The 18,090-nt window shown below is 42.6% G+C and overlaps 1 protein-coding gene across 4 annotated transcripts in view; it reads left to right on the forward strand.

Annotated features, from left to right (window-relative positions):
- SPOCK3 (SPARC (osteonectin), cwcv and kazal like domains proteoglycan 3) overlaps positions 1–18,090 on the forward strand; it is a gene marked incomplete at both ends in the record, with an annotated part of 431,148 nt that overhangs the window by 257,577 nt on the left and 155,481 nt on the right. For all 4 annotated transcript variants that reach the window (XM_082656104.1, XM_082656105.1, XM_082656106.1 and 1 more), the window contains one exon: positions 10,827–10,941. In XM_082656104.1, coding sequence (XP_082512230.1) covers positions 10,827–10,941 — 115 coding nt within the window. The remainder of the gene's footprint in view (positions 1–10,826; positions 10,942–18,090) is intronic.

Consider the following 18,090-nt stretch of genomic DNA (forward strand, 5'->3'; position numbering starts at 1 on the left):
TTTCCAGAAATGTTGAAAGGCATGAATCTACAAATACAAGAAGTACATACAATGTGCCAGGTGAGAAAAGTCAGAAGAAATGATTGATTATCAAAATAAAATCCAGCCAGATTAAAAAGCCATATTACTTGCCAAAAATATTATACCGTTACACAAACAAAGATGATCTCAACAAGATTAATGGAATTCATAAAACAGTGGAAAAGCACACTTATGACATTGAAAGCTAAAGATAATTAAAAGCAGATACTTCGGGAGAAAGTCTCTTCCAAGACTGCTACACAGACATCCTCGTACAGAACAAATTGTCTGTGCCTCTGACGGGAAGACATGCAGAACTATGCATGACCTAGCAGAACTGCCTCTTATCATATCCACCCTCATTCCCTATCTTCTTGGCCAGAGACTTCTCCTGTAAGTACCTCGCTCCATCAACCACTGCATCCAAACGATCAACAGTGCAGGGGCCAATCCCGGTCAGTTTGTCTCAGGCAGCATTTAACGAAGGCTGGCACCCAGGGCGATCCAAGCAGAAGGGGAGACCAGCCTGTTTGCAGTGTTGACACCTCCCCTCTCCAGGGCCCCGGGCCCCACCTCCCCACAAACCCTGTAAACCCCCAAGGTCTGCCTTAGAAATCCAAGTGGCTTTTGCCTCAAGTGTCTGTCTTCGTCTCACCACTTGTCCTGAGGATTTAACCCAGGGACAGCAGGATGCATTAGTGACTGCGTAGACCTCACTTGGCCGAGGAGGCTTTTAGGACAATGATGTCATCCAGTGGTCAGTCTTGAAGCTGAAGTGAATCCCTTCCAGGAGCAACATGGTGTCATTGATCACCTCACCTAAGATCAGTGACAGTTTTTATATCAGCTTTTCTAATTGGATCCCTCCTGTTAGGGAGAGAAGTTCCTGGAAGATGCTCATAGGGATGAGTCAGGTGTGTCACCTGAAACTGAATACCCGAGGGTCCCTTCCCTGTGGAGAGAGCTCCTCAGGTATCTGAAGGCTACACCATCTGCTAGGGGCATTTCCTAAAGCAGGTGATGGTCTCAGACCACCCAGCGGGAGAACATCACCATTTTTTTAAGACAGAGGTGAGTTCATGCCTGGTGTCCATCACCAGTAATGTGCAGGGTGTCCTGGAAAGAAAGTGTTGTTAAAACTAACATGACCTGCAGGCAGGACCTACGTTGTTCAGGGAACATAGGATGACAGGGCATCCCATGTGCCCTCCAGCCTGGCTGGGAGAGCTTAGGTGTCCCAACTGAGTTGGAATAATTGACTCTGCTCCTGTTTTTGGAGTGAAAGCTGGAAAGAAGCCTGTTCCCTATGTCCTATGTTTTTCCAAAAGACAATCGTGGTGGCATCCATCCACCTCCGAGGATGGCTAAGAATGGGGTCTGGGAAAGGCATCTGGACATGTTGGCAGGTGTTTATACAGGAGTTTCAGGAGCTGGTCCGTGCCTTCCTATTCCTAGAGGCTGCGTGATAAGTTAGGAAGGATGGAGAAGGGGGGTCCAGGGAGGGCAACTCCAGCAGTCAGGTATTTTAAATAAGGCATCTGCAGCACTGGGAGGGCACACAGGGCACCTGCCTTGACGGGGAGAAACAGGCATTGTTCTGGAAGACGGAGCATCTGTGATGCCTCTCCCTCCGCCACTTCCCAGGGCCTGAGGCGTCCCCTCCCCGAGTGTTGGGGTTGTGGCTCTCCCTGCGTTACCGTAAAATTACCCTGCCAATGACAGCAACTCAGAGGTCCCATTTCTTCCTATCAGCCTCTCAACCTCACCCATAAACAGTTCATCTATAAGCGTCCAGCCCAGGAGGGAAGAGGGCACTTTTGTGAAAGTTAGAGAGACCCGTTACATCCCTGCCTGTGACCTGCATGGACAAATGTCCAGGACCACCTCCATCCAACAAGGGAATCCAGGGGCTGGAACCAGAATTGAGTTTAATGCCCAAGGTCCCCCGTGGACAGGCCATCACGCAGAGGTCCAGCGTCGGACCAGCCTGCAACATCAATTAGGAAAGAAAGTAAAGATCCTGAAGGTTTAAATAAGTCCATATAGTCTCTCTCGTGCTTCCGTTACCCAGGAGCCAGCTGAGCGGTTATGTTCCCTTTCTGGAAGCAGTGGAATTGTGACCACACTGCCTTAGTCAGTGAGGCAGGTCCAGTCAGAAACCCTTTTCAGCAGGATTTTGAAGAGACCAGCCATTGCCGACTAAGATCAGTAGTTTGTGGACGGTGAGGGGCAAGGACTGTCCATGCAACGCAGTCAGCTGTGCCTGTCAGCCTGTGAACGAGTAGATTTTGTGATAAAAGTTGCCCTGAGGTCAAACGACAAATAGTCCAGTACGTCAAACTCATAACGCAGATATGTCTCAACACTGCGTCCACGGTCAGCTGATGCAACTGCAGTAGCAACAGTGTCACCTGAAAGCGGGTCAGGAGAGATGAGGCCCCAGAAGGGTCCATCGGGGATGCAGTGGGGCGTGGACACAGCTTGCTGGACGGCTTCCGGTCAGCCTGTCAGCTGAGCTGATGAAAGGACCACGTAGAGCACCGTCATTCTTCCCCCAAGGCCCTAAGGGAACAGTCCGGGGCCGGGGCTACTTTGGGGGTGGCGACCTAAGGGGTAACAGCGTTCCTTCCACGTGGGAGACGCTGACCGTGCGAAACCACCCACGTCGTTTAAGGAGCTGTAGTGAACAGGCCCCTGAAATTTGTCCGGAGTGGATCGGCCATCCCCTCCGTGCAGAGCGAGGCTTGACTCTCCTTCGCACAGGGCCCCCTGTGGACGCCTAAGATGCCGGGCAGTGCAGGCGTCCGGCGGCTCTGGAGGCAGACGGCGAGGAAGGGGTCAACGCGAGAGCTTCAGCGGCGGTGCCCGGGCGCTCCCCACCGAGGGCACGCCGCTCCGGCTCAGGCAGCGCGGGGCGTGGGCGCCAGCCGGTCCAGAAGGGGCCCCCGAAAGGGCAGCGGGCTTGCCTGCCCTGCCCGGGCCCTCGGCTCAATCCAGCGCCCCCTCCCTAGCAGGCCCGACACGTCCGTCGCGGCCACACTTGCACGGCCCCTCGAGGGCCGCAGCTCTCGGCCGGAGGAGGGTGCGTGTGCGTGGCCTTCCACCTCGTTCGGGACCTGGAAAGCTGGCCTCGTGCTCAGCGGCACGGCCTTCCGCGTCCCGCCCGGCGGTCGGGAGCCGTAAGCAGAGCCTGTGTGGCCGGCTTCGCTCGGTGCCGCGCCTTGAGCCTAGGCCCAGGGGTTCGGGAACCGGGGGACAGTGTGTGAGCCTGTCGCCGGCTTTGGCTTGTGACTGGCCTGAGGGCGTTTGCCCCGGGTATCTCCTCCTCTTCTGACCTGGGCTCAGGACCCGGAGTCCTCTCTTCTCCAGAAAGTGTCTTTGCTGCCGCAAAAAAACTGTGGAGAACTGTGAGGGTCTGGGATTTTTACCCTGTTTTACACGTGCTGCAGAAGACACGGGCCTCCTGGGTCACTTGTTACTCACGACACCAACAGCTCGGTCTTCGTGCTGGCGTCCATTCTCTTTCCCCCACAAGGCCCAAGGGCCGTGCGGAGTGACCCAGTTGTGTGCTCCACACACACGGGGTTTGTGTCGCAGCACAGGAAACACCATGGGTGACCCCGGGCTGCATACAGGCCTGCCCACCCTCTGCCCCCTGGGGGGAGTTACCTCTGTTTTACTGAGAAGCAAACAAATGTGCCTTCTCTGCAGAGGACACGTCATCTCTCTCCGGCAAGGACTCTCGATGTTCAGACAAATTTAAGAGATTCCACAAAGCAAAAGGCACTCAGTGCCTCTGCTCCAAGATGTGTAGAAACATAGGAGATTCCTGGGGACTCGACTGCCAGTACTGCAGAATAGTCGGACAAATTAGATCTTCAGATAAAAGCCGTAGAAGATGAAAAGGATTACTGCATAATGATTAATACGTTAATTCACCTGGAAAATCGAAGAATTCCAGTCTTATGTGTGTATAGTTAGTCGCCAGATACATAAAGCAGTTTCTACAGGGAGAAACTGTCGCATCTCTCTAACACATCCTGAGATCTCAGGGCTCCTCTCTTCGAAACTGATGGAGCTACAGGAAAGAAATTTAGGTCCCTCCCTGGGCCTCGCGCTCCGTGGGACCCACTGCACGAGGTGGGTTGAACCGGTACCTCGGTCCCGGAGGGGTGCCTGCCTGTGCCTGAGAGCCTGGGCGTCCAGTGCGGCTGCTCCGGGACCTTCCATGCTGAGGAGAGACCGTGAGTGGTGCTGTGGAATAATTATGAAAGTAGGTCGAGCATGTGACTGGATCCACATTTCTCCTTGTTGAACCAAGTGCTGACAAACGCGGAAAATAGGCCTGAAGGGATCCTGGGCGTTGGATCGGAATCAGAGGGATGAGTGTGAACTCATTTGAGTAGTTTTGTGCACAAGGATGCCTGTGAATTGGTCCCAGATGTATGTCCGTGTGAGTAGGTGTTCTAGCAGGATGGTAGTTTATTCTTAATATTGGATGCACTGTCCGCCTCAGAAAGGCCGTCTAGTTTGCTGCCACTCTGCTTCACCTGACTCTGGCGTTTGTCCTTTTTACATTCACCTTCCCTGTAGTAACTCGTCCTTCATTCTGTGTTCTGACCACCCCGATAGCAGGCCCTCCGTCCTTCCTGGGAAGCGGAGGATCTACTCTCCCATCACGGTCTTGGTTGCAGGTGCCCTCCTGAGGTCAGTGGACAGAGGGCACCCTTGCTCTGGAGCGCCAGCTCCTCAGTGAGCCCCTCCCCTTTACTCAAGGGGAGACTTGACACAGCGGGAAAACCAAGTCTTGTGTCCTGGTATCTTTGTGTCAAAGCTCATGGCACCCCTCTTCCCCTCTTTCTCTTTCCGTTCATCCCAAAGGGCATCTTTGCTACCAGTGCATCAAACTGTATAGGGCAGCTGACCCTTCGGTGCATGTCTTAGCTTTAAGAGTAGTACATACTTTTTAACAGGCGCTTGGTATTTCTTAAGCGTGATAAACAAGAAATTTCCTCGTGCTTTCTATTTATTAGAAAACAGTTAAAATGAGACGTTCAGTATGTAAGCCCCACAGACATTAAAACGTGTGCACAAACTATCACACGTCAGTGTTTCCATGTTTGTATTATCGTTGGTGTCTTCTGCTGCTTTGAGGTCTTAGAGGCTTTTGTCTTGTTACCTAAATTGAACCTTCTGTCCTGATTCTTTCATCTTCTTGTATGTTTTTTAAAATACACCTCTTGTTTCCTACTCCCATTCTTTTTTTAGAAATTCACTGTCATTTATTTCTGTAAAGATAATGTCTCCTCAAATGTCATCCTCCTTTTGAGGAGTGCTTGGTGTCACAGCCTTCTGTGTTCATCCGTTTCTTAAGTATTTTTAACCACTCCTGCACCTCTGGAAAATTCTGAGTTGTTATCTTACAAAGTTCATGTTACATATCTGAAGGTAAATAAAGGAAATACAAATCAATAGTCATTTAAAATAGTTTTATTAATTTCATGTATGTATTGTATCAGTCATCAAACAATATGTTTTTATAGGTCTTATTTTAATTGAAACTATTACTGATACTTGAAAGAAACTTTCATCTGGAGTAATTTAAGTAAGAATTTTGGTTTAATGAGAAAATTCAATGAAACATGTAAGCATGAAATGATGGTAAAATAAACATACTATCCCTTTGACCCTTAAAATCTTTTAAATTTATTACCAGATTTTGAAGTCTAGAATAACTGTTTACAACAACGGCCTAACAAAGAGGAAAATCCATACATGAGCTCTTCCTTATGCACAGAAATCGTGGACTAGGAGACCCTGACTAGATGGTCCTGCAGCTCCACTAAATGATTCAGTGTATGAAAAGCGGGTTTTCTTTATGCATACACTAGCAGCCTTGCCTGAGGTGAGGGTCATTACGCATCCTGACATTGTAGGATTACTCTGGATTAAATTGAGTTGAAGGCAGAATGCAGTGTTGAAACCCCAGGGACACCCGGGAACAAAGACTGAGCAAAGGAAAACCAGCCCCAAACCAGTTCTGAGTCCGCACTCCACGCCCACCGTTTTCTCTTTGGCGTGTTCTGATGCTGCCCTGCGGGATGCTAAGCTCTGTGTGCCAAACGAGGCAGGTTTCTGCGGTGAGGTGTTTAATTTTGGAAGGAAGAACATCTGTAATACTCATTCCTGTTTGCAGAATGGGAGACATACTGGTCCAGAGACTACACTAGATGTAAGAGAATGTGTGTGGTGAGGTGAGGGTTAAGGATGCTCTTCTTGCCTCATTCTTTTCGGCAGTTCTCCTTGTCAGGTGATTGAGTCGCCCGCCGGAGCAGCAGTATTCTCCTGTTCATGTCGACAGGACAGGACAAGGCTTGTAAATGTATGAACTCGGGTTGAAGCATCCTTCCTGCCCTCCTGTGACCTCACCTCGGTCTGCCCACGTTCCGCGGGTCCTTTCCGAAGCCCGGTCTCAAGATGCTGACTGGAGGCCTGGTGGAGGGCAAGCCAAGTGTCTGGAAGAAGGGGACTGACGTGGCTGTCGGGGAGCCCCGGAGACTGCTCGGGTGCAGGACCCTCATGTCTGTGCCCACACCTGCCGTGAGCCCCCAGGGGACCTGCCCCCACCCCCCCAGGTCCAGTTACGAATGTGGGAGGGCGACAGGTCACCTGAGTCCCCATGTGAGGTGTGTGATGGAGCATTCTGTAGTGGAAAGAGAAGTAAGGTGCCCGAATCAGCAGGGTGTTGCTCCTTAACGAAACGTAGGGTGTTCCAAAAAGAGAAATGAGGGTGTGCGCGCAGACGGTAAATCCCAGCTGAAGGAAGGGGTCAGGGTTCTACCCCCTCCTAGGCTGCCTTGGGCTGGGCTGGGCCACACAGAGCAGGGACCAGGAAACCCATATGGAGGCTGTGCTCGGGAAGGGGGCACCATGCTGACGCGAGGAAAGCCACCTGTGAAAGCGCGGGGCGTGTCTGAGATACTGGGCCTCTAAGGTATTAAAGAGGGATGATGTGGTGTGTTAGCCAGTCCAGCCCAGGTAAAACGGAGGCTAAAAAGTGATGCGTAGCATCCCGTGTTCCTCAGTTTATCTTCACTTGAAGAAATGTGTTTATCAGTACAATACCACACAGAACATAGTTGCTGTTTTACCTACTGATAATTACATTCTTGTTCTACATTAGAAACACTATAAAAGTGTGCTTGAATCCCATTTGAGCCATGTATTGATATTTCTGATCAGATGCAGAAGCTAAGTTTGACTTGTAAAATTTATTTTTAAAAGTATGCCTGTCTTACTCAATGATCAAAACAGTAATGCATCAGATCCCAGAGCTTCACACTCAGGGATGCCTCATGAACGTTGCTGTTGATAAACTGTATGTTGTTGTCTGTTGTTGTTGTTGTTGTCTTTGTCTTACAAAATACTTTGTATTTTCTGGGTTTTCTGAGAAATTAAAGTACTTGTAGGGCTTCCCTGATGGCGCAGTGGTTAAGAATCCACCTGCCAATGCAGGGGACACAGGTTCAAGCTCTGGTCTGAGAAGTTCCCACATGCTGCAGAGCAGCTAAGTCCATGCGCCACAACTACTGAGCCTGTGTTCTAGAGCCCACGTGCCACAACTACTGAGCCCGCGTGCCACAACTACTGAAGCCCGCGTGCCGCAACTACTGAAGCCCGTGCGCCGCACCTACTGAAGCCCACGCGCCTAGAGCCCATGCTCCGCAACAAGAGAAGCCACCGCAGTGAGAAGCCTGTGCACCACAACAAAGAGTAGCCCCTGCTCGCCATAACTAGAGAAAAGCGCACACACAGCAACAAAGACCCAACACAGCCGAACGTAAATAAATAAAATAAATAAATTTACTAAAAATAAAGTACTTGTAGCTGGTAGTTTGTTTATACCATTGTTTTTATTTTGTATGTGTTACTTTAGTGAATGCTCAAGAAAAAACACCCTAAGGAAGTGTGGATGAGGCATTGAGAGTTTAGTTAATCCATCTGATGTCTTTTGGAAGACCAGCACCCCTCACAGGGCTCCTCAGCTTCGGCTCTACTGACATGCGAGGCCGGGTAGCGCTTTAATCTGGAGGGGCTGACCAGTGTGCTGCGAGGTGTTCAGTAGCGCTAGTAGTAGCTAGTAATTCAGCAGTATCCCCCCCGCTCCCCGCCCCATGGTCACAACCAAAACTGTCCCCAGATGTCCCCAGGGAGCAGAGTCAGCCCCTGGACAAGAAGCTCTGGTCTAAGCCAGGTCCCTGACCATGGGGGTTGCGTCATCTTGCAAACCTTACCAGTGGCCAATCCCAGGGTCTCCTGGCCAGAGTCCTTTTCTGCGGGTGGAAAGATCACATCTTCTTCTTTGACCCTGTTTTTAAACAAATAACTTATTTTCCCTGACAGTTGTCAGTTTTGACATTAGAAAACCCATCCTGTAGGCTGAGTCCTCAGGATCACTGGTAACTCAAGTGTTCTCAAGACTAAAGGTCTTAGGTAATCAGGAATGCATTAATCATGTCTTCTCTACAGTATTTGCATTTTGGGTTAATTACAGACTAATGAGCATGCCTTTTATGTGATGTTTTACTTCACTTATACTGTTATAAATATTTCAGCTTTGTGATAATTAAGTAAATTGAATATTATTAATTAGAAATGCAGTCAGTGGGTGTAGCTAAAAAATATTTTTAAATAGTACTTTTAATATCTTTATATTCTTTGAATAAAATTCTTCATGAAGATTTTTTTCAAAATCAATTCATGAGTTAAAAAAATAAATGGTTTTCTGATGACAGGAAGCTAGATTCATATAACTATACACATGGGGTGTATTTGCTAGACATCTGATTCTGTTGCTCTTTACAGACATGCATACAGAAAAGAAGTGTTCCACAGAATCATTCTGAAAGAGAAATTGTTTCATTTACAAAGTAATTCTTTATAAAGAATTCTTTACAAAGCTACAACTTCATCATATCATGCAAGTTTTAAAGACAGCTGTGAAATTTTTAAATTGTAACATATCCAAGAAAATTAGCTAAGAGGTCAAACTTTTTTGATGAAAATTAAATCAACTTTTTATAAAGATTGTGCTGTTTTTGTTGTTTATTCAGGTATTTTTCAGACATTCCTTTTTTATTAAAAAAAATCACTGCTAAAATAAACTACATTTAAAATGTAAATGAGTATGGTGTAACATCTTTGAAAGGACCTAACATTTTCAAATTTCAAAACTCCACATTAGCTGTAATTAATATTGACTTTTGGCTTTGTCTCTTCATACGCCACTTACAATTGCTCTTGAACTTTTCTTAAATTGTGTCATCATCTTATGACCAATCCAGGTTTCTGAAATATTAAATTAAAAGTAGTTACAGTAAATAATATTAAATTTGAAGTCTCAAGGTTTCATGTAAATTGTCTTTTATTAAAAAACTCATAATCTCTTTATTTATTTCTACATTTGATTACTACTGGGCATTTTAAATTACATTTAAAATTCATTGCAATTTTATGTGACAAGGTCATTTTTCTTGGATTCTTGAAAGATTGAATAATGAAAAATAATGATACCTTTGAAAGAGTTTATTCCTCCAAAAAGGCCCACTAAGCCACTACAAATATATTTCAAATATAATAATTTTTTATCTTTTGTAACAGGCCTAGTTAAGAATTTTGCCTGTCCATTAGAGAGTTATTTGGCAAGGAAAAAAATGTTACGTATATGTGAGTAATCTGATTAGTCATTGGGTATATTCCATGCTTCCTGATATCAGCTGAAGCTGAATTAAATTAGTCACTGGTACATTTGTCGGTTGGAGCCAGAAAGTCTGCCCTATTTAATTTTAAAATCAGTTGCACTGAGTAAATTATGGACCCAGCCAGGAAAGAAATCACATTACTTCAGAATTAGCAAGATCTATATTTTTTAGAGGCGGAAGATAATTATTGCCTCTTAAATGATGGAGTAGGTTTGCAGTTTTTAAAATCATGTCAAATATACAGTTATAAAATATCTTAAGGATTATTTAAATTACTCAGGCTTAAATTTTATAAAGAGCAATGTTTACAAAGAAAATAAAAACAAAAATAAACTAAAAAAAATGTCCTAATGTGCCATAACAATGTCGATCGTTTGCCTTTAATTTCATTCAGCTTTTATTCACATTGGCTGAGAGCCTGATTCATGGTAGCTACTAGCATTTGATTCTTAAAATTCTGTGGATTCGATTTTTTACTGAAGTGTAGTTGATTTACAATGTTGTGTTAGTTTCAGGTGTACAGCAAAGTGTATCAGTTATGCATATGTGTATTCTTTTTCAAATTCTATTCCCACAGGTTATAATACAATATTGATTAGAGTTCCCTGTGCTGTACAGTAGGTCCTTGTGGATTATCTATTTTATATAAAGTAGTGTGTATATGTCAATCCCAAACTCCTAATTTATCCCTCCCCTGCCTTTCCCCTTCGGTAACCAAAAGTTTGTTTTTTAAGTCTGTGGCTCTATTTCTGTTTTGTAAATAAGTTCATTTGTATCACTCTTTTAGATTCCACTAGATTAGGTATTATCTTCCCCATTATTCATATTAGGACTTGAGGCTGAGAACGTTTCAGTGCTGGCCCAGACACCGCACTGGGAGTGGCATCACAGGATGCGGATTCAGGTGTAACACGCTCTGCTCTGTCCCATTCACCTGTCTATAGCGGGTGTCATAGAACTGCAGGTGCCCTTTTGTCATGTTCTTGACTTCCAGTTGATATAACTAAATGTACGTGAATTACTATTTTTTCTCTTTTTATACAGTGCAAGCTAGAATACCAGGCATGCATCTTAGGAAAACAGATCTCAGTCAAGTGTGGAGGGCGTTGCCCGTGTCCCTCAGATACGACCGCGGGCTCAAGCAGGAATATGAAGAGAGGTAGGTGATGAAAATTTATTTATACTTTTACATTTGTTTCCTCTATTAAAATATTTTGCGGTGAATGTTAAGTCATTGAATACACAATTAAATTTACTTCTATACATATACTGAACTTTTATAATTATACTGTAAGTGAATTTTTTTTTCCTTTAGCCTCAATTATTATAGCAAGTAATGTCTTTCTGTAGATTTCTATTATTTCAATAGTAACAGCTGGATGATTATTTCTACATATAAGAAAACTACAGTGATGCCTCTTGTGAATTATTCTGCCTGAAATGTGTGTTTTACATCTCTTTTAATTTGGAGCCAACAACTGATCAGTAGTAACATAGTAAGTGATAAATGAGTTTGGTCAAAATGAAACTGGTAAATCAATGAATACTAACCTTTTTAAATAAAGGTGTCTACCCCATGTAGAGCGTGTGTATGTGTATGTACATGTGTGCCTGTGTGTATATAAAATTTCCTGCTGAAGAATTTTATAAGTTAAACTTTCAATTAGAGTTCTTAAATCTTTATTTTTATTGGTTTGATGTGTAATAAAGTAATGAAGTACATTTAACCCGACACAGGTTACAGCATATAAATTGACTTTTACAGGTTATATATTGTGGTTTACATGGCACTTTTATATTTGAGATATTGTTTATGCCTTTCAAAACAATCTCCACGGCTGCTAGTTTCAGTTCTTCACAGCCATAGATGAAGGAGGAAATGCTGGGGCCAGGTGTTTCTTTGAGACAAAGACTGTTTCATAAGCATCATCGTCAACATTTATCATATATTTATAGCCATCTGAATCTTGTAATTTAACAACTACTATCGTGGGTCCTTAATGCAGAGAATTTGTTTTTGCCTTTTTCCTGACAAATATGAATAATGGATATGCATAGGAAAACAACTTAGTGGATATGAAGTGAATTTAGTATAAGCCGTTATTGTCTTAAACATTCTATACCTGATATTATATGTTACAGTCCCATGATCAATATTTTATTAGAGATAAAACTTTTGAAGTTCATTCATGCCATTTATATTGGTCTTTACTTGTTAAGTAACATTTGAGATAATAATTTTAATTTTTTTGTGTGTGTTTTGCTCCTTTAGCATCTTTTTTTTTTTTTAAACATGTTTATTGGAGTATAATTGCTTTACAATGTTGTGTTAGTTTCTGCTTTGGAACAAAGTGAATCAGCTATACGTATACATGTATCCCCATATCCTCTCCCTCTTGCGTCTCCCTCCCACCCTCCCTATCCCACCCCTCCAGGTGGTCACAAAGCACCAAGCTGACCTCCCTGTGCTATGCGGCTGCTTCCCACTAGCTATCTATTTTACATTTGGTAGTGTATATATGTCCATGCCACTCTCTCACTTTGTACCAACTTACCCTTCCCCCTCCCCGTGTCCTCAAGTCCATTCTCGACGTCTGCATCTTTATTCCTATCCTGCCCCTAGGTTCTTCAGAACCACTTTTTTTTTTTTAGATTCCATATATATGTGTTAGCATACGGGATTTGTTTTTCTCATTCTGAGTTACTTCACTCTGTATGACAGACTCTAGGTCCATCCACCTTTCTACAAATAACTCAATTCCGTTTCTTTTTATGGCTGAGAACTATTCCATTGTATATATGTGCCACATCTTCTTTATCCATTCATCTGTTGATGGACACTTAGGTTGCTTCCATGTCCTGGCTATTGTAAATAGTGCTGCAATGAGCATTGCAGTACATGACACTTTTTGAATTATGGTTTTCTCAGGTATATGTCCAGTAGTGGGATCACTGGGTGGTATGGTAGTTCTATTTTTAGTGTCTTAATGAACCTCCATACTGTTCTCCATAGTGGCTGTATCAATTTACATTCCCACCAACAGTGCTAGAGGGTTCCCTTTTCTCCACATCCTCTCCAGCATTTATTGTTTCTAGATTTTTTGATGATGGCCATTCTGACCAGTGTGAGATGATACCTCATTGTAGTTTTGATTTGCATTACTCTAATGGTTAGTGATGCTGAGCATGCTTTCATGTGTTTGTTGGCAACCTGTATATCTTCTTTGGAGAGATGTCTATTTAGGTCTTCTGCCCATTTTTGGATTGGGTTGTTTGTTTTTTTGATATTGAGCTGCATGAGTTGCTTGTATGTTTTGGAGATTAATCCTTTGTCAGTTGCTTCATTTGCAAATATTTTCTCCCATTCTGAGGGTTGTCTTTTCGTCTTGTTTATGGTTTCCTTTGCTGTGCAAAAGCTTTTAAGTTTCATTAGGTCCCATTTGTTTATTTTTGTTTTTATTTCCATTTCTCTAGGAGGTTTCCATTTCTCTAGGAGGTGGTCCAAAAAGGATCTTGCTGTGATTGCTGCCATAGAGTGTTCTGCCTATGTTTTCCTCTAAGAGTTTTATAGTGTCTGGCATTACATTTAGGTCTTTAATCCATTTTGACTTTATTTTTGTGTATGGTGTTAGCAAGTGTTCTAATTTCATTCTTCTTACATGTAGCTGTCCAGTTTTCCCAGCACCACTTATTGAAGAGGCTGTCTTTTCTCCATTTTATATGCTTGAATCCTTTATCAAACATAAGGTGACCATATGTGCATAGGTTTATCTCTGGGCTCTTTTTTTTTTTTTTTTTTTTTTTGCGGTACATGGACCTCTCATCGTTGTGGCCTCTCCCGTTGTGGAGCACAGGCTCCGGACGCGCAGGCTCAGCGGCCATAGCTCACGGGCCCAGCCGCTCCATGGCATGTGGGATCTTCCCGGACTGGGGCACGAACCTGTGTCCCCTGCATTGGCAGGTGGACTCTCAACCACTGCACCACCAGGGAAGCCCGATCTCTAGGCTTTTGATCCTGTTCCACTGATTTATATTTCTGTTTTTGTGCCAGTACCATACTGTCTTGATTACTGTAGCTTTGTAGCATAGTCTGAAGTCAGGGAGCCTGATTCCTCCAGCTCCGTTTTTCTTTCTCAAGATTGCTTTGGCTATTTGGAGTCTTTTGTGTTTCAATACAAACTGTGCAATGTTTTGTTCTGGTTCTGTGGAAAATGCCATTGGTAGTTTGATAGGGATTGCATTGAATCTGTAGATTGCTTTCTGTAGTATAGTCATTTTCACAATGTTGATTTTTCCAATCCAAGAACATGGTATATTTGTCCATCTGTTTGTAACCTGTTTAATTTCTTTCATCAGTGTCTTATAATTTTCTGCATACAGGTCTTTTGTCTCCTTAGGTAGGTTTATTACTAGGTATTTCATTCTTTTTGTTGCAATGGCAAATGTGGGTGTTTCCTTACTTTCTCTTTCAGATTTTTCGTGATTAGTGTATAGGAATGCAAGAGATTTCTGTGCATTAATTTTGTATCCTGCTACTTTACCAAATTCATTGATTAGCTCTGGTAGTTTTCTGGTAGCGTCTTTAGGATTCTCTATGTGTAGTATCATGTCATCTGCAAACAGTGACAGCTTTACTTCTTTTTTTCCGATTTGGATTCCTTTTATTTCCTTTTTTTCCCTGATTGCTGTGGCTAAAACTTCCAAAACTATGTTGAATAAGGGTGGTGAGAGTGGGCAACCTTGTCTTGTTCCTGATATTAGTGGAAATGCTTTCCGGTTTTCACCATTGAGGAAGATGGTGGCTGTGGGTTTGTCATATATGGCCTTTATTATGTTGAGGTAAGTTCCCTCTTTCCCTACTTTCTGGAGGGTTTTTTTCATAAATGGGTACTGAATTTTGTCAAAAGCTTTTTCTGCATCTATTGAGATGATCATATGGTTTTTCTCCTTCAGTTTGTTAAAGTTGCTTATCACATTGATCAATTTGCATATATTGAAGAATCCTTGCATTCCTGGGATAAACCCCACTTGATCATGGTGTATGATCCTTTTAATGTGCTGTTGGATTCTGTTTGCTAGTATTTTCTTGAGGAATTTTCATCTGTGTTCATCGGCTATATTGGCCTGTAGTTTTCTTTCTTTGTGACATTTTTGTCTGGTTTTGGTATCAGGGTGATGGTGGCCTCATAGAATGAGATTGGGAATGTTCCTTCCTCTGCTATATTATGCAAGAGTTTGAGAAGGATAGGTGTTAGCTCTTCTCTAAATGTTTGATAGAGTTCACCTGTGAAGCCATCTGGTCCTGGGCTTTGTTTGTTGGAAGATTTTTCATCACAGTTTCAATTTCAGTGCTTGTGATTGGCCTGTTTATATTTTTTATTTCTTCCTTGTTCAGTCTCGAAAGGTTGTGCTATTTCTGCAGTGTCAGTTGTTACTTCTCCTTTTTCATTTCTAATTCTGTTGGTTTGAGTCTTCTCCCTTGTTTTGTTGATGAGTCTGGTTAATGGTTTATTAATTTTGTTTATCTTCTCAAAGAACCAGCTTTTAGTTTTATTGATCTTTGCTATTTTTTCCTCCATTTCTTTTTCATTTATTTCTGATCTCATCTTTATGATTTCTCTCCTTCTGCTAACTTTGGGGTTCTTTTGTTCTTCTTTCTCTAATTGCTTTAGGTATAAGTTTAGGTTGTTTATTTGAGATTTTTCTTGTTTCTTGAGGTAGGGTTGTATTGCTATACATTTCCCTCTTAGATCTGCTTTTGCTGCATCTCATAGGTTTTGGGTCATTATGTTTTCATTGTCATTTGTTTCTAGGTATTTTCTGATTTCCTCTTTGATTTCTTCAGTGATCTCTTGGTTATTAAGTAGTGTATTGTTTACCCTCCATGTATTTGTATTTTTTACAGATTTTTTCCTCTAATTGATATCTAATCTCATAGCGTTGTGGTCAGAAAAGATCCTTGATATGATTTCAATTTTCTTAAATTTACCAAGGCTTGATTTGTGACCCAAGATATGATCCATCCTGGAGAATGTTCCATGAGCACTTGGGAAGAAAGTGTATTCTATTGTTTTTCGATGGAATGTCCTATAAATATCAATTAAGTCCATCTTTTTTAATGTATCATTTAAAGCTTGCGTTTCCTTATTTATTTTCATTTTGGATGATCTGTCTATTGGTGGAAGTGGGGTGTTAAAGTCCTCTTCTATGATTGTGTTACTGTCGATTTCTCCTTTTATGGCTGTTAGCATTTGCTGTATGTACTGAGGTGCTCCTATGCTGGTGCATAAATATTTACAATTGTTATATCTTCTTCCTGGATTGATCCCTTGATCATTATGTAGTGTCCTTCTTTGTCTCTTGTAATATTCTTTATTTTAAAGACTATTCTGTCTGATATGGGAATTGCTACTCCAGTTTTATTTTGATTTCCATTTGCATGAAATATCTTATTCCGTCCCCTCACTTTCAGTCTGTATGTGTCCCTAGGTCTGAAGTGGGTCTCTTGTTGACAGCATATATACGGCTCTTGTTTTTGAATCCATTCAGCCAGTCTGTGTCTTTTGGTGGGAGCATTTCATCCATTGACTTTTAAGGTAATTATCCATATGTATGTTCCTATTCCCATTTTCTTAATTGTTTTGGGTTTGTTATTGTAGGTCTTTTCCTTCTCTTTTTTTTCCTGCCTAGAGAAGTTCCTTTAGCATTTGTTATAAAGCTGGTTTGGTGGTGCTGAATTCTCTTAGCTTTTACAGTCTGAAAAGGTTTTAATTTTTCCATCGAATCTGAATGATACCCTTGCTAGGTAGAGTAATCTTGGTTGTAAGTTTTTCCCTTTCATCACTTTAAATATGTCCTGCAACTCCCTTCTGGCTTGCAGAGTTTCGCCTGAAAGATCAGCTGTTAACCTTATGGGGATTCCCTTGTATGTTATTTGTTGTTCTTCCCTTGCTGCTTTTAATATTTTTTCTTTGTATTTAATTTTTGATAGTTTGATTAATATGGGTCTTGGAGTGTTTCTCTTTGGATTTATCCTGTATGGGACTCTCTGCGCTTCCTGGACTTGATAGACTATTTCCTTTACCATATTTGGGAAGTTTTCAACTATAATCTCTTCAAATATTTTCTCAGTCCCTTTCTTTTTCTCTTCTTTTTTGGGACCCCCATAATTCGAATGTTGGTGCACTTAATGTTGTCCCAGAGGTCTCTGAGACTGTCCTCAGTTCTTTTCATTCTTTTTTCTTTATTCTGCTCTGCAGTAGTTATTTCCACTATTTTATCTTCCAGGTCACTTATCCGTTCTTCTGCCTCAGTTGTTCTGCTATTGATTCATTCTAGAGAATTTTTAATTTCATTTATTGTCTTGTTCATCATTACTTGATTGCTCTATAGTTCTTCTAGGTCCTTGTTAAACGTTTCTTGTATTTTCTCCATTCTATTGCCAAGATTTTGGTTCATCTTTACTGTCATTACTGTGAATTCTTTTTCAGGTCGACTGCCTATTTCCTCTTCATTTGTTAGGTCTGGTGGGTTTTTACCTTGCTCCTTCATCTGCTGTGTGTTTCTCTGTCTTCTCATTTTGCTTAACTTACTGTGTTTGGGGTCTCCTTTTCGCAGGCTGTGGTTTCGTAGTTCCCGTTGTTTTTGGTGTCTGACTCCATTGGTAAGGTTGTTTCAGTGGGTTGTGTAGGCCTCCTAGTGGAGGGGACTGGTGTCTGTGTTCTGGAGGATGAGGCTGGATCTTGTCTTTCTGGTGGGCAGGACTGCGTCCATTGGTGTGTTTGGGGGTGTCTGTGACCTTATTATGATTTTAGGCAACCGCTCTGCTAATGGGTGGGGTTGTGTTCCTGTCTTGCTAGTTGTTTGACCTGGGGTGTCCAGCACTGTAGCTTGCTGCTCGTTAAGTGGAGCCAGGTCTTAGCATTGAGATGGAGATCTCTGGGAGAGCTCTAGCCATTTGATATTATGTGGAGCTGGGAGGTCTCTAGTGGACCAATGTCCCGATCTTGGCCTTCCACCTCAGAAGCACAGTCCTGACACCTGGCCGGAGCACCAAGACCCTGTCAGCCACACGGCTCAGAAGAAAAGGGAGAAAAAAAGAAGGAAAGAAAAAATAGCTAAAATAAAATAATTAAAAGTAAAAATAATTATTAAAAATTAAAAAGTAATAAAAAAAAAGAAAGAAGAGAGCAACCAAAGCAAAAAACTAATCCACCATTGATAACAAGTGCTAAAAAGTATACTAAAAAAAAAACCCCAAAACCAGACAGAACCCTAGGACAAATGGTAAAAGCAAAGCTATACAAGC

The sequence above is a fragment of the Grampus griseus genome (genome assembly GCF_964374135.1).
Source record: "Grampus griseus genome assembly, chromosome: 6".
Lineage (NCBI taxonomy): Eukaryota > Metazoa > Chordata > Mammalia > Artiodactyla > Delphinidae > Grampus > Grampus griseus.